The following is a 22,466-nucleotide window of genomic DNA, read 5'->3' on the forward strand; positions in this document are numbered from 1 at the left end:
TTAATTATCGAAGGAATATATTCGACAGGCATAAATACCGCGAGCGTATGGAAAAATGCGGCGAACGAAAATGAGGCGTAGCCTCATAAATTTCGAAGTTAACAGCCGTTTCATCATCAGCCACATTCACGAACTATCGGCGGTACGCTAGATAAGATCGCAGAAAACTTCCTCCTTTCTCCCGCGCGAGTTTCATTTTTCGACACATCGAATCATTTCCAACCTTATTTGATGCCTTCCCCCGCTGTTGACATGCATGCCAATCGTGATCCCGATGAATGCTTCGATTCATTGGACGAAACGTTTCATTGTTCCCTCGCTTTTCTTCCGATGTCCATTTCTTGTGATATTTTCTCCCCTTGCAATGTCTTGGTTTCTTACAAAGGTAAAGTTGCTTCTGATTTTTATATTCGAACGGTTCACACACGTCGGCATAACAACCTCAACACGGTAAAGTTGCATCCTTCTAAAGCACATAATATATTTCTTACAAGAATCTTTAAAACGGCGTAAATTTTTGATTTAGGACTATTACACCGACCTCCGTACATATATACGTATACGTATATACGTGTATGTGTGTATATGTTTACTAAATACTAAGTGATACTAAACCTATACATTAAATGTAACCTTCCGAACACTTTTACGTGCCGTCGCAATTAATCCGAAGTAATATTGCGGCATCTAGTAGTTTGGATAATGTAATGACTGTTATCAAATAGTTAATGGCTGTAAGTATTAAGTAGAAAAGTGGGAATTTAAATCATGAAATTTGCAGGCTGTTACTGCTGTGATATTAGAATAAGTATATAGTTAGAAAAAGTTTAATATAAGGTATGGACGGATGAGTGTGGTTAAGAAATGCTTAATAAATAAACCAAGTCCACTTCTTAGCATTGTATATAGCTGAAGTAATAATAAATAAATAAATAAACAGGTAAATAAATAAATAAATACACACACACACACACACACACAAGGTAATTCTCGTATAAAATGATCGATTTAAATATTAGCAAAATTTGACGATATATGAAAAAATATATTGAACACGTCAGTACAAACTATTTCTTCATGTCTTCAAATTTCGCTAATAATTAAATCGGCCATTTTATACGAATCACCCTATATATATATTGCAATATATATCTGTCAAAATCTAGTAGAAACGTTCGCGGGAGAAATTAATTTACGGACGCTGATTAATTCGACATACTCCCCAATATCTCAATGACGTCATAGAAAGTCTCGTTCTGAGAACCACGTTAGGTTACATTCCGCGCGCAGATTAAGATCCGCGCGTAGTCGAGGGAATCGACGCGATTCCGCCTGCGGCACGTTACACTTCGTTATTTCGCTGTTGTAATCGATCGATCGTACCATCAACTGGAATCTTCGCGTGCAAAAATCACGGAAGACTCTTTGCGCGTGCGACGAGTTCGGTTATTCGGCTTGCGATAATGGTGGATATCGACTTGCAATATATCAAGCGATTCGAACGCTGCGATTAGTCCCCGAACGGCCGATACAAATTTCGCGGTACGATACAAATTATATCCAATTTCAACGTCACGATAGCATCGCATAAATATTTTTAACAATCGTGGATATAAGGTGAAAATATCTTCTTGTTGTTTTGCTTTTTAAATACGAATATTCAAATTTTCAACACAGAACATATGTAGAGTAAAACGAAGTAACAGCGGTCACCTAAACGGAAACCCTCGTAAAACTGATAAGAAATGTCGGATTCAAGATCTGCTTAATGTAACGGATATCTACAAGTGTTCACCGTAATATAGACTGACGCAAAAAATTCCATAAAATATGTTGCCAGAAAGACAAGTGAAAAAGCGAAAAATGAGATTTGACCGGGATTATCCGGATCTTGGGGTAATACCGGTCAGCGATGTTTACAACAGCATTTCCATCATATTTCACGATCAAAGTGCGAGCAACCATAATAACACGCTCGCTGCGCATAATTACGCGAGACAGCTCGGATAAGATCAGCGATACGTCGCGACGCTTTCGTAGGACACTTTTTCGATGCGAGATAATGGAATGCAACGGCTCCCGAACATTTTTGCGTTTTTCTTTCTTTTCCTCTTCTTCTTCCCCTTTTCCCTTTTCATTCCTTTTCGGCCGAACGCATCGACGATTGGGAGATAGAAGCTTAATTGCAATTTTCGATCTGCGGCCGAGCCTCACTTTCATGCTAATGAAACGCAATTCGCTTTCGTGACTAGGCTGGTTTATCTGCTTATTCATCGACTATGAAGATACGGTCTACGATGTAGAAATAACGTCGCAATGTCTGCAGAAGGCGTTACTACATTAATTCTTTTTTTCTTCCTCTACCTTCCTCCCCCTTTCTCTCTCTCTCTCTCTCTCTCTCTCTTTCTTTCTCTGTATGTCGCGAGAATGGTCGCCTCTTCGTAAATTATAGCCGTCGAAACGCGTGCCGTCATAAATCGCGCATTTTCATATTTCGATTTAATTAAGACGGCCGCGGCTGCCTCGTACATACATAAACATTATCATCGGCAACATTTATCAAACGCATCGACGTGTTTCGCGTCGCGCGGAAGTTGCGCAGGAAATGCAACGATTGAGAAAAGGAGAGTTATCGCCGCAGGATACCGAAGAGGTCGTTATCTGCGTACATCGAAGGATTTATCATTTGATGTCGCAATGCGAAGCGCCGTAACTTAACGCGATAAAGAGAGATTTCCACAGTTTCATCTTGACCGCGGCTAAAAACACCCTGGATTGCGCCGCGGAGATTTTCGAAGTTGCACACAGAAAAAAAAGTGATGAAATCAAGTAAACGTAATTGTTTTGAGCTTCTCAAATTAAGTAACACTTTTCTGTCCAGAAAGTAAATATTTTCTAACAATAAATTCCGATATTCTCCTAATACCTACAAATACACTTATAATGCCTACAAAGGCCATAATACCGCCTTCTCCTCTACTCGAACGGTAGCACTTTTCTTCAGTGCACATTTTCTTTCACTTCTCTTTTGCAAGACAGTGCGAGGCGATGACTCTTTCGGAACATGAGTGAAGGAAACGAATGTACGGGAAAAAAAAACTCAGCTGTTGAGCAACTGAACGAGGGGGCTACGTGAAAACCTGACGACAAGGAATCACATGGAAAAACTCGGCGACGGAGAAACGATATCTCCGTCACCGGGACTGAGAGCAGAAATTCGTGTGAACGTTCAGCTTACTTCGAAGCTCTCGGTCGAGACAGCTGAGAGCGACCGACTGAATGGAAACCTCCAGCAGGAACCTTTCTGTTCCCACAGGTTGAGTTTTCCAGTTTGACTCGCAGGCAGGCAGCGGGAAATTCACTTACGCCGACGACGACGGAATTGTCCTTTCCGCGTAAAATGAGCCATTGCACGTGCCTTTCTCCAACATTGAATAATTTCAAGGTAATCATGCTGGTCGTGTTAATGAAATTTCCCGCCCACCGCGGGCAACCGTCGGTCGGGGGAGCTCTTAAAAACGCGCGTGCATACGGAGTGACCCGCATAGCGCAACGTTCCACGCAACTGGAAATATAGAGCCAACATTCTTACCGCGGCGTGCAACCATTACATGCGCCATGCACATTCTCTCGTTGCGCCGCGACAAAACGCGGCTCCGTCTCGGCGTTCCTTCCGCTATACCCGCGGATACCTGTTATTACTCCCCTTTCCCCGTGCAGCTGAGGAATGTTCGTCGTTACGATAAGGCGGATAAAAATTCGTTCGTAACGTAATTTTGTGTTTTCCCCGCAAATAATAATGATAATTGTAATCGGCGGAGCGCCTCGTCCGAGACCTGATATCGCGGATATCCCGAATGCGAGTATTCGAACAAAGTGTCACGCATAAATTTAAAATTTAGAAAGCGAGTAGGAGATAATTAAATTTTTGTAGCGTCAGAGAGTATTCAATATCTAGTGGAGAAAGTCGACGTGCCTCGCGAATGTTTCTTTATAATGATACAAAAAACTTCCCTTCCCCATAGTTTAAATTAAATCAAATGGAAGAGCTGGGGACGAGGATCCCCGTTATTCTCCGGTTGGCTTTCTTTATATCATTTGCGTAAATGACACAATCTACATAATGTAAATAAGATCACGGAGATACGCACGAAGCGGCGGCAGTTGCGTTTCCCGCAAATATCTCTCTCTTTAATAAAGCGTCTCTCGCGAATTTTTTCCTCGTTGGAACATTCGTCTTCGATGTGACGACGCGAAAAGATGCTCCTCGCTCTCCCGTCACATTGATTATTATGAATTATTATCGCCGCTTTTGGCATATGTAGGGCAAGAAACGTAAACAGCTTGTCGTGAGGAGAGAGGAAAAGAGAGAAAAAGGAAGAAAACGCTCTATCAGATAATTGCCTCGCAGATAACGCTAACGACTCTTCCCACCTCGCGTGGTGAAGACACGCCAAATAACAGATTGGTGCGGAGACTTGTTTCCTTTTTTTTTTCTTCAACGTACGCACGTTAGCAAGTTCCGCTGAGTGTTACGAAACATCACTTTGATTTCACAATTTCACAGAGGAGATCGCTACCCGCTACTCTTCTCGGAGTAACGATCTCTTTCCTTGTCGGTGATTATCCGAATAATTCAGGAGTAATCATGCAAAACGGGATATGAGTTGCCGTTAGGCAAATTCATGGAGGACTCACTGAAAAGCGGGGAAAGCCGTTCTTTGACACGAGATCCGCCGAGATGTAAAATGTTTGACACTGTCGTACAGTGAGTCACAAAAAAGTTGCGATATTTTTCTCTTTTTCGACGAGTTTCGCGCACTTCGCTTGTATCTAATAGGAAAAAGTATCACCCGAGAAATCGAAAGTGCTAAAATTCAAATGATATTTACTTGCAAATTACTCCGAGCAAAACGATGACTGCAACACTCGGCGACTATTTTTACTCGAACGCAGCACTTTTTCTCTTTCGGTTAACAAACACTTTTAACGCACGCTTCGTTAAATTTCAATATTCCGTTGCGCAAGCACGAGAGAAAGAGAGAGAGAGAGAGATGCAGTCTCACCGCAAAATTACACTCTCTGTACTTTCATTCTTACATCGAAACGCGCGTATTCAACCCATTTTACACGATTGCGTTCACTTTCAGTATAAATTATCGCTCGAGCTATAATCGTGTCTCACCACGATTACGATCCGTCGCCGACTCGACTCGAACTCTCCACATCCTCGTGCGTTCACCAGTTAATCCACTCCCGGGCGGAACAAATTTCTAAAATACCTCTTAAAGACGTCCGAAAGATATCTAAGAAAAAATAAAAAAGAACGTCTCTTAGTCGTCTTTAAGACATCTTTTCGACATTTCTCCCGCCCGGTTTGCCAGCTTCGCAACTTCCAACGCTCATCACTATCGTCGCACGTCCAGTATTAGCTGCTGTATTTGGTCACGCCTCTGAAATTAATCGAGGGGCATATTACGCGGATCGGATTACGAGTTCACAGATTTCGCGTGTGCGCCAGGAAGAATGTTCTCGCGGCGTTAGATCGCCCATCCGATCTCCGACGGTGACGTAATTCGCGAGGCGCGAATACGAGCCGTACTTTTCAATTCGCACGCTCACGTGGAAGCGGATCTCCCGGCGACGGTTTTCCCCTTCGGCGGTCCGGGCATAACTGCGCGACCATAACACACCGGGGGTATCGCGACCGGCTAAGCAAAGCCGCTCTCGCCACGGTCTCGAGCAAAAAAATTCGCGCACGCATTAACAACATAATGCCGACTACACACTCTCAGTGCTGCCGGGCGGGTGTTCGAGGTGTGCGTGCGGTAACCGTGTCGTGTACAAGGCACGTGTCTCACGTGCCTCCGTGCGCGCCGAGCAATGGAAACGCAATCGCGTATCACTCACGGATCGGAATAGTCTTTCGTGGTGCAATCGCGGGGCGCTGCTCGTTTATCTCGCCGACCCTTCCGGGGGCTAAACGTCAGGCAAGGCCGCGTCGCGCTTAAATCACCGCCGATACAATGCTCGCGCGCGATCACATAGGAATGTACAGGTGTGCCGAAGTAACAATAACGATCGTGCGGGAATAAACAAATATTATACAATCCGAGCGAAGACTTGAGATAATATGTAAAAGTAGGTAGAAATAAACGCACGGTTGAAATAAGCTGAATATTAAGGCTTCGTACTATTCACTCTTCCGTTCTCCCATGGTTAATGTGTGTTGAAATGAAGACGGGCTCGGCCAGTGATTTATGAATGTGTGTATATATATTATCGTAAATACAGCAGATATAAAAAACATTCTTTGTGGTTCCGCGCGTAATTATATATATATATATATATATATATATATATATATATATATATATATATATATATATATATATATATATATATATATATATATATATATATATATATATATATATATATATATATATATATATATATATATATATATATATATATATATATATATATATATATATATNAAACGTGTTTGCCTTACAAAGAAAATCGCGTATCAAAATGGTTACAGGATGGACTTATTCTCTATATAGTCGAGCGGGGAAAATCAGATGCGTTCGCTCCCGAAAGCAATTTTGCCGGCCACAGTCGTATTTTTCTTCAATGCACGTCGAATTCTCGCCAGGGGGATTATTAGGCGCGTGACAGCTTGCGACAGCTTCTCTCGAAAATCATTACACCGCATCGATCTCATTTACCTCATCCTTGCTCGGAGCTGTTCAGTTAATGATATTTCTATTTATTCAGTCATTCGTTTATTAATTAAACGCGCGAGACACGATGCCTTAATAATATATAAATAAATAAAGAAGAAAAGACTTTAACGGCGAGTAGGCAGATGCAGTTCTTCGGCGAAAACGGGGATTGAAACCGGTATCAAAAATACCGTTTTCATACCGGTATTTTTCCCGCAAGTGTACGCCAGGCACAGTTCAACATTTATCGCTAGAAATACTGAGCACATCTGCTCAATAAGTGTTGAATAGCTCCTCGTCTCGGAATTTTTTTCGGTATTACACAACAGCCGAAAAAGAAAAACCGTAAATTTGTAAAAAGAAAAAAAATATCGGTATTATAGCGAAATTTCTACAATAACGATTTTATCAAATCAAGCTACATGCAGTATCGGTATAAAACCGAGCAAAGTAATTCCGATATTCAGTCCCCGGATGCAACAACGATCACATCTATACTTGCTGTTAAAATACGTCATGATACAACATTTTCCTCTTATACCTACAGAGAGAGAGAGAGAAAGAGAGAGAGAGAGAGAGAAAGAGAGAGAGAGAGAGAGTGTGTGTGTGTGTGTGTGTAATATTACTTGAGTCAGTAACAAGATACATCAACGCGACGTAATGATTCTATCGTGAAAGTAATTTCAGGTATAGCGGGAAATTCGGCGTACATAAAAAATTATCAGCCACTTGTGCCATACGCATCTCTACGATGCATCCTCCCTTCCTCCTTTCCTCCTTCTCCCCCCCCCTCTCTCTCTCTCTCTCTCTTTTCCCAATGAGAGAAATGGGTATGGCTTGAGCTTAATCCTAATTATTATTATTATTGTTGTCGTTATTATTGTTATTATTATTGTGTTATGATTACTCTTATCATTATTATTATTATTTTTCCATGATCATTCCCAGGGTTATGCGATCCTTTTTTTTTTTTCGAAACCTGACATTCTCACTTATCTCCTTGCGCGTGTCCTCGTCAAACGGCTCACAACTGAGAGAGATTTCGCATAAATAATCATAATCACGATGATATCCCGTAAAGAACAGCGCCGGGTCGGGCGCGCACGTAAGTACATTGGCTGCTCGAACGCATCCGCGGGGACGCGCACCACACGCGTTATTTACGATCGCTTATCTTACTACGAGGCTGACGGTGAGTAACATAGAATTACTCAGGCGGGTTTCATCGGCTCCTATTTGGCTTCGTTGAACGACGCGAACGAGAGAACGCGCTTGCCAAACACGCGCTCTCGCCCCTTCCTCACCCCACCCACAGCAATTGTAATACGAAAATAATAATCCGGAAACAATGATTTTGTACGTTACAATCGCGCACTGCGTGATTTGTGGAAGTAGCTTTAAGGGGGTGTTCTCACTTTGAAACGTCGATTTGTGGGTGATTTTTGGAATTTTTTCTCGAAAAAAGACAGTAAGACGTACAATTCTGAAATTTTGTACAAATATTTATCTATATTTTAACTATGTATGGTAATTTCTACGCATTATTATTCTCAATATTAATAAAGTTACAAATAATTTTGTGCAGAGCTGAATGAAAGTTTTGCATGTACGGTTGCCACGATTTCGGACTCTGTAGGCTTCTACGATCAAAACTGTGAGAAATTATTCAACTATAAACTTGTGGCTGCCTACCACACGATGTAGAATAAAAATGGATTTTTAACAAAATGGCTCGATTTAAGGGAGAAAAATCGATTTTTTGTCCATTTCTTGAGCTTTGATAGTCCTTAAAAATCGAAATATTAAAGATATTGGCTTCATCGTGATAATGGCGATAGCCACAAGTTTATAGTTTAATAATATTTTGGCAGCTTCGACTTCAAAAGTCGACAACGTTCGGAATCGTGGCAACCAACTTTTCGCGTTCAACAGTAACAAAATTATTTATAACTTTTCCAATATTGGAGATAATCATGTGTAGAAATTATAGTACATAGTTAAAACACGAATAAATATTTATACAAAACTTCGGAATTGTATGCCTCATAGTTCCGTTCGAAAAAAGTCACCTATCAAGTGAAACGCTCTAAATGAGAATACTTCCTTAAAGTGCCAATTCATGCGACGCTCATTGTAGCGTTGAACGTAAGTCACGTGATCAATTTGATCACTAGTATCAAAGAAAAGAAGTTGAATTCTATTTATCTTTTAGCATCACGTAACGTAAACTACCAATTTTATTATATCAAACATTTTACGGCGCTCATTACGTGATCTATTATTTTTTCTATATACAGATTCTCACCCACGTATAATATTTATTTCGGAATGACACAATTCTCAAAACCTATGTGGGGCTGACGTCGTAACATTTTAAACGTTCGATTACGCCTTTTTTCACGCGCGAGTTTTTCATTATTCAACAGCAGCTTTGATCACATGACCTATTTTGACGCTGAGAACGAGCGTCAACACGAAGAGGCACCTCCGAGTCAATTTCAGAAATTTGATGCTCTGTGCAAACCTCTGCATACACGGCGCGCATAAGAAGAAAGCATACTGCAGCACGATTTTGCTCAACGTATACGTATGTAAATGTGCAAATATATATTTGCAATTTCGAGACATTACACACACGCACACACACGCACACATACATACGCACATGCATACTAAACGAAATCCGATACCGGTAAGACACGATTCGTCCGATTAAACTTCGCCCCCCGTTTGTCGCACAATTATCTCCCGCGCGCTTCGACCGACGACAGATCACTACGGCGTTAGTGTAACTCAACAGGAACTGTATCAGACTACGAATAATCGATTTAAAGACGCGATATGCACTTTCATCGACGGTCAGTCGTCAGTTTTGCATCTTGCTTCCCTGTTGCTTCTGTTGCGTGTGTAACTAACCTAAAGGATCTACGACGAAGAATGATACGCGCTCTCGTTCCTTCCTTTTCTTACGGACCGTAGAAAAAGATTATCTTATTGTACCAGACTTTGAGTAGCCCCTTTAAAGCCACCGTTTTCGCTTCCCACGCTCATCAGTCACGTTTTACAACTCGTTTCGCGTGTCATAACTTAAAAATACAGGCCCGCCGTGTGCGCTCTCGCCGCGCATTCCGGGCTAACCCCGGCCACCCGCCTCTCGTCTCAAATTTATAATTTTTAATTTATATTAAATGTGACACTGATATTGGACCGGATATCAAAACTCGGAGGCAGTCGGTCGTGTTTCGGCGCGAAAACGCGCGGCGAGAATGGGCGGGTAACATATACGACATAGTAATACGCACGTTTTTCTCGGACCGTAAAAGTAATCTTACTGAACACATAGAATGCGCGAAATATTTGGTGCTTATTCAAATCTATCACCTTAAATTACAAAGAATATCTCTTTCGTTTCTTTTTATACAACGAGGTACAGTACTTCGCACACGTCTGAAACTTTCATTTTTCACGTCTCTTAAGATCTGAAAGTGTAATAAAATACTGTGGTGTGAGCAGATTTCACCATTTCCGTTTTTCCCTTGCGTGACACCTTGGTCAAATTTAAACGAAGCTTACGACACATACGGTATTTTTTATGCAAATACTTATATCACCGTGAATATCGAGTGGGTAAGGTTCTAATTGACAAAAATGAGCGTCGCCGAGTTCGCCTCTTTTTTCTTTTTCCCCTTAAAACAGTTAGCAAATACCAACAAGTGTATACAAGTTATAACATCTGAAAACCGTCCTTTACAGGGTTCTCCGAGTGTCAATTGGAACCTTGTTATTACTGAGCCCACGTAACATTTCGGTTTTCGCGTTCTTAGATTAATCGACAGGACCCACCGCGATATTATTTCGCGGATCGCACGCGTGGATCCTCGCGTAAAAAGCGTCGTAAACAGCCGGAGGTGAGTCGGGAAATATACAATTTGATGAACGCGATGATTCCGTGGGTATTCACTCGTGAACATCGAGAGATATGAATATCGAACGAATGAAGTAGATCTTTGGGACCGGACAGATTACCGCTTACTACAATTACGAAATAACGAATAAAACGCGCGGCAAGCGCCGGCAATCTTAAGATCTCTCTTGCGAATTTGCCTATTTTCGCTAATGCGTAGCTTCACTGGCTTGATATTGACGTCCATTGAGCACTAGTTTCCGAAACGTTGCAAAATGATTGTCTCGCGTAAAAACACCACACTTAATCGCATGTTACTTTCAAAGTGTACGAAACAACGTGCTCCTCCTCAAAGCCATGCGGATACGCGAGGTTAAGATCTACATCTTACAGCGTAAAAATCATAGTAAACACATTTGCAGACGCGTCGCTTCAGATCTGTAAAAATGTCCACGCGGTCATAGCCGAACATTCGCGCATCACTCGAGCCGCCAAACCGAGAGAAATGGAAAAAAAAACGCGAAACACACTCGACTACGCCCCCCCCCCCCTCTCGTCGATGAATGAAAGGACCTTCCGAATTCTTATTGTGCGAATTATCACATCACGTTCATGGATAAAGGAGATACGATATGATCGATTGTGGGTTACCTTGCTCGGCAAATTAAATAAAGAGCTAGTAGTTCGTTCCCGCTGTTCCTATCTCAAGAGCGTGTTACCAAGTAAGCTAATATCTTGCAGTCCCTCACAACTAGATAACATAAAGCATATTATCAAACACCGTCGTTCGTACCTACGTAACGCTGAAACAATATAAATAAACGTCCGTTAAATTCATCTAACATTTCTACACGTACGAAAGATCTTGGCGAGAACGTTTCGCGACGTCGAGGATTGAGAAACATCTCAAATAGAGAACTTTCTATTTATACGGAAGCATATGGAGAAAAAACTAGAAAAAAAAAAAGAAACTGTATATGGCTCGAACCGGCCGTTGTGCGCGCGGTCGTTTCTCCCGCTCGCTGAGAAGCTCCGGAGCTCGCGTTAAATCGTCTCTCCTCTAGTCGCAGCGTTCGATCGACTACGGAGGAGGAGGAGCGGTCTCGCTCATCGATGTGAGACACAGCAACGCTCGCGAGCGTAGTAGAATCGAGCCCGGGACGGGAAGCGCACTAAACTGCCGCGGTGTCCTCCGTGGTGCGCAGCAGCGCGGCCGCCTTGACGACGTCGCCGCCGCATTGGTTCAACATCACCTTGCAATCCTCGAGGCCCACGAAGCTGTTCTCCTTCTTCAGCAAACCCTGCAGCCGTTCCAGCTTGATCGCGGCCAGCACGTCCCACTCGGTGACGTTGAGCGCAGCGATGCAGGACTCGGGCGTCGATTGCTCGTGCAGCACCTTCAGCATGATCCGCACCTCGTCCGATTGCTCGCCGTTGCGCGGCCCGCGTGTCCGACGCGTGTTCGGCCCGTCGCAGGCGAACTCCAGGAGGTCCTCGCAGGAGACGTGGTCCGACTGCCGCGACAGATCGCTCGTGCGACTCGTCGCCTTCGTCTCGTTCGCCAGGAGATAGGTTTTCGGGTGGAAGTCGTCGTGCGAGCTGATCACCACCAGAGGTTCCCCGCACTTGCTCTCGGGCTGCTTGCCGGGCGCGCCCTCCGCGCGATGATCCGCTTGATAGCCTGCTAGCTGGCCGGATTGGTACAACAGCGAGACGCTCGCGGGTGGAGCCATCGGGTGATGGCCGGCCAACGGGTCGATTTTGCTCCAGTCTTCCGTTCTACCACCGGAACTACCGGTCGGCGGCGTCGTCGGGTTTCGGCTCGGCTCCGCCTGTTCCGCGTTCTCCTGCGCCTTCGACGCGCCACTCTTCACGGAACTCTTCGACTCGACGCTGATCTTCCTGCGCAGGTTGTCGGCCACGATGTTCGACGACGAGCTGCCCGATTGGCCGTCGTTGTTGCTCTCCGGGACGCTCGGCCGTGGCTCCGACGCGTCGCCGCAGTCGATCAGGTTCTCCGAGAACTCCAGCAGATCCTCCGAGATCACGCTACACCGTCGTAGCCGGTTCTCCTCGACGGGTAAGGAATCCAGCGCCGCCAGCTCGGAGTCTATACGCTGCTCAAACTCTTCTGGGCTGGAAGTTGCAGTTGCTCGTGTTAGAATCAATTGAACAGCGAAGGGCTGAGGGTGACTCTCACTAAGTTCTGATTGATCTGATCGGCAACTTAAAATTGCCTGCCAGTCAAGTTGTAAGCTTTATTTGTAAGCGTAACTAAAACTGATAGAAATTGTGAATGTTTCTTCTCATTATTATTGAACGACAAATTACAAAACTAGAAATTGCTGTTGGCGATTTTCACTATTATCTCTATCACTTTGTTACTTCATTTATTACCGTTTACCTCATCATTATTACTAAATCCCACCGATCACTCACCTGTTGGCCGATGCTTCCGTGGAATAACTATCCTGCAACGAAGTGCTGGGGACCGACGAGCCGGCGTTCGGCATAACTAAATGCCCGTCCACCTGATCCTCGATGGGCGGCGTGGTCACAGCCATCTTCGCCAGCGTCCTGGTGACACCACCGCCGGGGATGATCAACGGATGCTTCCTCTGATGCCGCGGCAAACTGGACTTGGTCTGAAGCGGCTTGGAGCGGTCTCGGGGCGGCAGGGGTATCGGGTTCTCGTCGACATTGTTCTGATTTTGATTGTTCTCGATCTCCTGGGCGGAATGGTGCCTCTCGAGGCTGCGCGACTGTGGCAACGGCGGTGGTGCGTGCGGCGGTGGGGGCGCCCGCACCTTCGGCAAGGTCCTGGCGCCGCTGTGGTGCATCTCGAAGTGGAAGCCGTGCTCGTTGGTGCCGTCCTCCGACTGCGCCACCGAGTGGCCCAGGGTGGCGTGCTTGTTGCCGCGAATGCGAGGCCTCACGATCGGCAGGCCCGAGCGCAGCATACGTAGAGGATTCGTGTCGCCGGCGCTCTCCATCGTCGGCGTCTCGACCAAGCTGTTGTACACTTCCTTAGCTTCCTCCGACAGGGTGGCCTGAACAAGTCGCGGGAGGGGATAGACACGAGGGAAGAAGAAACGAAATTAAACAGAAATGAGAGAAATGACGCGCCTGACGGAAACTATGGATACACACGTGAATGGCAAACAGACTCTCGCATCGCAATTTCCATTCTCCTCATTCGCTCCGCCCTCGCATCCCTCCGCTATCGCTCAGTCTTTCGCTCTGTCTATGCGCACGATACGAGATATCGTGTATTTCAATTCAACAACTACCTCGAGCAAAACGTCCAACTGAACAGATCAACGACAACACCTGACAATCGTTGCAGTGTATTTTATGGTGCGGTGGAGAATTGCATCCGACGTGGTGCCCTATTGTCGTACCGACGAACGTGATCTACTTCAGCGTTCTCAAACCGTTTCACGACATTTTCGCACGCCAACTTCGATAAGTAAATTATCCTTGTATGCGTATGTGTGACCACAGTCTTTAAAGGCCCGTTCAATTGAAAATATTCTGCATTCACCAGAAGAAACTAATATATCTTCGCGTTTTTTGAGATTTTACATTATTTAAGATAGAACGTTATCACTCGTAAAATTAATATATATACAGGGTTGGGTAATTTAAAGTGTTACAAGCTGGTTACTTTAAAAGTACGCATCGTAGCAAAAAATGTTTTAGATCAAAGATATTAGTTTGACCTTGGATAGACGTATCAAGGCCGTATCAAAATCATTATGAATTTTTCTAATGGAATTATATGGCTTTTGTAACATATATGGATTCTCCTGATCACTTTATGACCACTTTTGTGCTTATAAAAGTATTAGGGTAAGATCATCGAAAGATGAATACTTTCCAGGATATTTTACAATTTATCTTGAATTTGTGCAGAACGAACAGGGAAATCGATTTATGTTAAAGAAACCATACGATTCCGTTAAGAAACACACGATAACATTGATATGATCGTGTTACGTCCATTCAAAGTCAAACTAATATTCTCATCTTTTTTCCTCCTTCGAGTCAAATAACTTTTGTCGAAAATATTTTTCGCTGTGACGCATATTTTCAGGAATAACAGCTCATAACACCTTAAATGCTCTACCCTATATAATAAATAAAAAATATATATACAACCTATATCAAATATATTAATAATATATAACGATAGAAATATATTAGAGGATACACATTGAGCGGTTGGCGCACCCACTGATGATACGCGTACCTCAGTTTGAGAACTTCTGATCTAATCGAAGGTACTGCAACTATTCGAAAATACGCAGGTGCAAGTGTGTATCGTATCTATAAATCTTCCTTGAGTAAAAACTGGTATTATTAGCAACGGACAGATTTGTACGTCGCAGGACTTTGTATCGGTTCCTCGAATACGTGTACAATTGCTATAAATGTGTAAATACGTCCAAAGTGTTCCATTATACGTTAATATTATCCGGTGATTAGTACAACATGCAAGCATGCTAAGCGTATGTAAACTGTTGTTGCTTCGCACAACACCTCTTTCGATGAATTATTGTATATCCACCTTATATATCATCAGTATACCTCATATATACCTCGTTTAATATATACCGTTCACTCACAAGCCGTTATAACCGAAAATTATACATCTCATCAGGAGTACTTCCAGATACGAAATCGTTCGAATTCTGAGGAATGAGTGGAACCTCGCTGTGATTTCTAACATATGCCTTATCGTTACGATGAGAAACCTCGACTGAAATTTCGGAACACGGAATACCCCGATTGAGTGGACACGCGTGATGAACACCGTATGTTAGGATATAACGGCTTGATAACCACATTCAACCCATTAAAAATTATCCAACCACACAAATCTGAAAATCTCTTTAATGCCCTGCTTAATAATTCGATATTTCACGTATAGTAATAATAAGTATATACCGAGTGTTACATGACATATATTATACAAACTTAAGGAGAATGTTTCTGATCTAAATTGAAGTAGAAAATGTCCTATAAACATAGGTCGAATTCAAAATCAGTTACACATCTACAAGTACTTCAAGTTTATAAGTAAGAGCACAGTTTTGTAATATTTTCTTCTACTAAAAATAAAAAATAGAGAAAGAAAACATGGCACCTCAAAGACTAATTTTCAGCGTGGATTTTCGTAAATCAATGGTATGGTGTAATATGATTGACGATAAGCTGATTGGTCCTTTTTGTTTTGAAGAACGTCTCACAGGAAAAGTGTATGGCAATTTTTTACACGATGAATTGCAACCACTTTTGGAAGAAGTTCCTTTAGTAATAAGGCAACAAATATTTATATAACCAAGGACGTAAGTTTGAATAATCTATGTAATATTCATGCTTTCTTATTTTCTATTAAAAAAAATATTGCAAAAAATTGTACTATTATTTATAAACTTTATACATTTGTAGATGGATAATCGTTTTAAATTGTACTTATGTTTATAGGACATTTTTTACCTCAATTTATAATACATCAAAAACATGCTCCTTGAGGCTGTACAGTATGTTACGTAACATTCTGTATGATAAAACCGTTTGACATGTAATTTGATTCTGCGGTTTCTTGTGGCCAATATATTATACTATTTCATTTTTATGGTCCATCCTTAGTAGAACAAGGTAATATTTCTTATAGAAAAAAAATAGAAAATAAAAGAACATTAATAACATTAAGAATTATTTCAACGAAATTATTCCGAGCGTCGTGCAGTGAAGCGAAACATTTAAATTTGTGGTAAAAACCTTGAACATAACCGATTCTTAGGTACGACTATGTGTTTCAAAAGATCTTTACACACTGAATTCAGATTTGCGAGTCATTTCAAAATTTTTAGAAATAAAAAAATTCTTTCCTTCGGTATCTCATCCCTACAAAGAATATTATTGAAACCGAACGTTAAGCTATTAATTTAAATGTATCAACAGTTTTCCATAATCCCGAAATCAGCCAAATAGAATTTCGGCCACAAATTTGGACGTTTCGCCGTTTCGGAGGTGTTCCACGTTATGTGGAGACCTACGTTGAATCTATAATGGGTCAATATACTGCATGCATTCGTCACAGAACAATCTCTCCGACCATATTACAAGATCGTAACTCAGACTCGTTGACACACACACACAAAGAGAGAAAAAAGCCACATTCATCGATCGATCGAGGCCTCGAGAAGCCATGACATCGGTGCATTCGGACTTTATGGAGCAGGGGAAGGTGGGAAGGTCAACACGTCGCTCGTGAACTCCGGGTACTCGGAGCTGGTGTCCGAGTCGAGGTCGGAGTTGCTGGTGAAAGTCAGACTGGAGCTCGGCGCGCTCTCCGGCCAAGAGAGCAGGTTGTGCCTGGAGGAGAAGGGCGGTGAGAGCGAGTTGAGGAAGCTGGTCGACGGTGGTGGCGACTTGCCGCACAGCTCGACCGCGGAGAACCCCTTGGCGGAGTCCGGGTGCAGGAAAGGCGGCTTGTTCTTGAAGTTCAGCCGCAGGCTGTGCGGCACTCGCTTGTGCCTGCGCTTGTAGCGCAGCCGGCTTCTGATATCGGTCTCGGAGTGCGAGACCGAGTCCGAATCTTCGCTGGAGTCGTTCCTGGGGTGGAAGGACCTGCGTACGTTCTTCATCGGCGGCTTTCGATTCTCCGACAAGGACGACGTCCGGTGTCGGTAGACGTTCGCGGCGAGCTTCTCCGGCCCAAGCACGTCCAGCTTCGGCAGTTCTTTGCGCGTTTTGGGGTCGTTCTGGTAAAGTTTAGGCGGCTCCAGGATGTGCTGGTGCATGGTCGGGCTGGTCGGCGGCGGGTTCGCCGTTTTCTGCATCAGGCTGAGCTTCGCGTTCATCGGCGACTGGCTCTGCAACGGTATGTTGAGGTCCAGGTGCTTCGGCTTCTGTATCGGTATGTTCAGGCTCCGCAACGGCGGCGTCTGCGGCGGCACCGACAAGTCCAGGTTCCTCATGTTGGACACCAGCGACTTGGACGTGCCGGTCTCCAAGTTCCTCGAGTTCTGCGCGATGTTCTTACCCAGCTGGATCATGTTCTGCGTGAGCTTGCCCAGACCGAGGTTCAGACCCTGGCCTTTCTTGGAGTCCAAGTAACTCTTCACGGTCTCCAAGCCGGACACCTCGCGCTGGTATTTTTCCGCCAAGAGCTTGCTGTTGAGTTCCACTTGACTGGCCTCGGCGTCGGATTTCCGCCTGAGACGCTGGAAGTTCACTCGCAGGCTCTCGGAGCTGCTGTATATGGGAGACTCCTTCTTCTCCGGCTCGGCGATGAACAGAGGGTTGTTGGAGATGACAAACGGAAAGCCCTCGTGGCCGTTCTGATTCTGCTCGATCTTGCGGAAGCTCTGTATGTTTATCCTCATCGCTTCCATGTTGCCCCTGGGGCTGTCCGAGCCGCCGGTCTTCACGTTCGTCTTGATGCTGTCCGACGAGCCGTAAACGCCGCTCTTGGCGTCCTGGTTCGGGTTTCTAGGCACAAAGGACACCTTCGCCGCGCGCGACTTCGACAGGTCGATCTTCTTCGTGAACTCCGCGATGTTCATCTTGGTGGACTCGGTGAAGGCGACGGGGATCTTCGGCCGGGTGCCGAGATCCACGTTCGTAGCCTTGTCCCGGACAATCTCGAATTTGTTCGGCTTGCTGCGGGGCGACTCGAAGTTCGCCGCCGCCTTCTCCTTCAGCATGTCGAAATGATCGTCGGCTCGCGCCTCAAAATGCGCGATATTGTCCTTTAATTGGGGCTCGCAGTTGCTCGGCTTGTTCTGCAACGTCTGGCTGGGCCGGCCGACGACCGACGAGCTCTGCTCGGGCACGTTCGAGTAGTACGCCGACCTGTTGGGCTGCTCCAGGTTATTGATCTTGTCGAACTTGTCCAGCTTCTCCTCGCCGAAGTACATCTTCTCGGGGCATCCTGACAGAATCGGTTCGTCGTCGAAGTACTTGGGCTGCTCGAAGTAGCGCTCCACGTAGCTGGTGGACACCCGCTTCACCTCGCGCGGGAAGTCGAAGTTTGGATTGTCCAGATTGAAGATCTTGCCGTTCTGATGGTGGCGCATGTTCAGCTTGCCGTCCGCCAGCTCGGCCGCGGCCTCGCAGTTGCTCTTCCGGTTCCCGTTCTCCAGGAACTCGGTCGACTTGACGAGGTTCTGCTTAGTCGCCGCGTTGTCCAATATGTGCGTGTCGAAGTCCATGTCCATGTAGGAAGCCCAGGCGCTCGGCTTCGTCAGCAGTTCGCGCGACTTCGCGAAGCAGAACTCCGCCGACGCCTTGTCCCACAGGGGTAGCTTCAACGTCGACGGCGCACCGAGGGATTCTATGCTGGACACCGTGGACGAGAGGGACTGCAGACTCGAGCACAGCCACTTCATGCGGAAGGGGGAATTCGAGGCGACGGCATGCGGGTAATTTCAGTTCGAACGACCAAGTACAACGAGCAGGTTTGTATCGCCAAATCAAGCACATGCGGAGGTATCGATGCAAGTGTGTCGGTATCAGTAAGGAGAGATTATATATATGCACACGAAGAGTTTTTTTTTTTTACAGACGGCGAGAGACGTTTAGAGTTATCGCCAAATTCAAACGGAAAAGTTCGATTTGCGATGCAATTAAAGATGAAAACGTTAAATTATAAGTGAACCAAAAATACCAAAAATACAGAAAGAAATGAAAAAATGTGAACGAGAAAGAGAGAGAGAGGGGGGAAAGGGGGTCGGAAGGAGGTCGATATTAGTCGTGTTGTAAGTGAATAAGCACTGGGGTTGAAAACGGACGAATTTCAGGTACAATCGATCGATCTCCCAGAGTGAATTAGTAGTAGATACGATTGTTTATATACATATTTAATACCTACTCTTCACTTTACGTGGCAGCAGGAATTAACTCTGTTCCATAACAGCTTCCAAAGTCGTTTTCAGACGATATATGTCGGAGCATGTGCATGTATCATTCATCTCTATCGCAAACCCCTACCCCTCGTCGGAATCCGAATCGTGACGGCCTGCGTGTGACTACGTCTCGCCCGTATTTTCGCGACGGTTTTCGACTCGCTAAGCAACCTCCCGCGATCTCGTATGTTCGAGAATGTAAGAAGTGTAACAGAAGTGTGTATGATCCAACATATTGCTTCGGTGTTAGATGTTACTCAGGAGAACAAAGGAAGAGCTGTCTCTATTATTAGACGACTCGGGGAAACAACGTGCTGGAGGTGTGCGAATCAAGCATCTGCGTGTGATCGAATCTTCCGAGATTTATATTACATGCTAATCTGAATGCAATAATCTGAATATAATAAAGTACGCACAGAAAAAAGTGCTAGATTCAAGTAAATATATAGTTAATCCAACACTCCTTAGTAAATTTTTTACTTGGATCAAGTAAATATCACTCAAGTCATATACAATGGAAAAGACGTTAAAAGCCAAATTTACGGGTGACGGTCGCTTGAATCGCTTATTGATTTTTTTAATACAAAATACAGAATTTTTAATACAAAATAATAAATCACATCGTGAATGTGGTCGATCTCAAAATAAAAGGGTGAACCAACCCCGAATGGTTTTCCGTCAAAAATTACAATTGGTTTATCATCAAAGCAAGTGTGTGTCTCGGGATTCGAATTCGAGCGATTCGCACACCTCTATGATAACGTACTGAGAGATAAACTCGCAAGTTGCGAGAAAGAACGCTAAATTTCACCGATCATTCAGAATCCTCCTCTAGTCTTTTGCTCGCGCATGCGAAGTTAGTATCGGTTAGCATATCATTGCCCCCCAAGCTCTCGAGTCAGCGAGAAATTCCACAAATCTTCCGACGACCTTACGAATTGCACGAGAATTTTCGATCGCGTCATGCAAATGCGAACGCGAGAACGTCATTTTTCGGTGTCAACGCGTCTTCCTTTGTCGTTGGTCTTTTAATCTCACGTGTGAACTCGTTTGCATAACTCGGCGATGAAACAAAACAACCGTTTGATGTACCTGTATGTCAGGTATACTGGCAGCTTCTTCGGAAAAGTGTCGTCTGTCTGGTTTAGGACTGTGTTGATGTGGCAACTTAAAAGAGAATTTTCTGCGTCTTGAAGGACTGGCAGGTGTTCGGGGAGACTCCGGTGGATGTTCGAGATCTGTCATGGAACGTGCTGTCAATTCCTGTGCCATAGCAATGGCTGAGTAGAGAGTTTTCTGATCGGCGGCTGAGATAGGCTTCACCTAAATACAAGAGAAACGTTTACCGTCTCCGTCAAGAAGAACACATTCCCGCGGTCTTTCTCTTTCTTTCTACTTTTTCTTCGCGAACAAATGCACCGGTCGCGGAGAGAGACTTGGTCTCGCACCGAACGCACACCGCGATAGATACTCAATAACGGTGTGCGTGATGTTCGCCTTCGCGAATCATCGATTGTAAATCGAAGCGACTTCATCTCTCAGCTTTTGAGAGATATATATATACATATATTATATAAACACACGTGTCGTATAAGTATAAATAAAAATAACATCTAAAGAGCCGCAAATAATAAATAACAGAAACGCAATATTGTGGAGATAACGCATAAACTCATAAATAAAGAAAGATTACTGTACATTTATTGGACTCACGGTGGCTTGTTTCTTCTTGCTGCATTGTTTCGCCTGTATTTCCCGCAGTTCGTTTCTCGCGTTGCTCGATTCGTGTTCAGTAGGTAAAGGATGACCGGGCGGCGGTGGTGGGGGAGAAGAGCCTGCGAAAAGAAGGCACAATAGCGGGTCACACGAATGTTATCTCGATAACCAAGGCAAGAGGCACAAAGCGGAATATCTCGCATCTTCTCGCTTTTTACCTAGTGATCTGAACATCTGATCCATCTCCGCCAGAAGACTCGGACCGAAGTCGAAATTCAACGCCTTGTCGAATCTCAACGGACTGTCTTGGTTCTCCTCGTCGCTGATCTCGTGGTACTCGTGGTCAGCCCCGAGAGTGTCGGTGCTGCTGCCCATATTGGTCGTCATAGATTGCTTGCTCACGTTGCCCGCCGCGGTCACATGGCATATCTCCGAACTCGTGTCGGACCATAAGCTCTCTAAATAACCACACGAGATCGCGTCATTCTCAAAGCGACGCGACGAGAAACTCATTATCGAAGATCAAACGTAACCGCGACATCCGACTTGTGCTTTGACCCGGCTACACCCGGAGAACTTGTTCCATTCCATCGTGGACAAATGGTATCAATTTGATATCGAGAGACACGGCAGTCTCGGCCAACTATCTTTTTTCACTTCTTTTTGAAGAAGGTAATTTCGTACGTTAAGTTTGAAGAAGATATTCATCTTTGTTGGACAAGTAGGGGAAGGTGATGTATCTTGGACATTTCTTTGGTTTCCTATTTTTACAAATTAAATGAGATATTTACTTGATTTCTCATAATTGGATTACTTTGCTATAACTATTCACTAACAAAATATATTTCTTACCAAATAAAAGATATAATTTTTCACGCGTCTTAAAACAATTAAAAACAAAGTGGTATCCTGTCCCAGGCACAACAGGGATGATGAAACATGGACAGTTGTAAGTCGTTGTACGTAGGACGTATAGTCAACATAAAAAATAATTGATTTTAAATAACACCAAAATAAATTAGAAAGCTAATAAACTTTAATAACATAATAAACATTCAAACGAGCGATTTCATCGTTTTGAGTAACAAACGACAGAAAAATTGAACATTGTTCTAAATACAACAATGTCCAAGATACAACACCTTCCCCCACACAAGCAACAATTGGACAAGTTAAATATTTCCTTAGGGGGGGGGG

At 44.1% G+C, this 22,466-nt stretch overlaps 1 protein-coding gene across 1 annotated transcript in view; it reads right to left on the reverse strand.

The window, feature by feature from the left end:
- Positions 1-7,658: 7,658 nt before the first annotated feature.
- The window catches only part of LOC106749126 (tyrosine-protein kinase PR2), an 18,575-nt gene continuing 3,767 nt past the window's right edge, over positions 7,659-22,466 (reverse strand). The window contains exons 4-9 of the mRNA XM_014628265.1: positions 21,488-21,727; positions 21,267-21,388; positions 20,646-20,876; positions 16,908-19,031; positions 13,075-13,685; positions 7,659-12,771 (exon numbers count right to left, since the gene is read on the reverse strand). Of these exons, the coding sequence (XP_014483751.1) occupies positions 11,808-12,771; positions 13,075-13,685; positions 16,908-19,031; positions 20,646-20,876; positions 21,267-21,388; positions 21,488-21,727 (4,292 nt within the window). The 3' untranslated portion in view covers positions 7,659-11,807. The remainder of the gene's footprint in view (positions 12,772-13,074; positions 13,686-16,907; positions 19,032-20,645; positions 20,877-21,266; positions 21,389-21,487; positions 21,728-22,466) is intronic.

The sequence above is a fragment of the Dinoponera quadriceps genome, unplaced genomic scaffold (genome assembly GCF_001313825.1).
Source record: "Dinoponera quadriceps isolate SergipeBrazil2010 unplaced genomic scaffold, ASM131382v1 scaffold3024, whole genome shotgun sequence".
In the NCBI taxonomy this organism is placed as follows: Eukaryota; Metazoa; Arthropoda; class Insecta; order Hymenoptera; family Formicidae; genus Dinoponera; species Dinoponera quadriceps.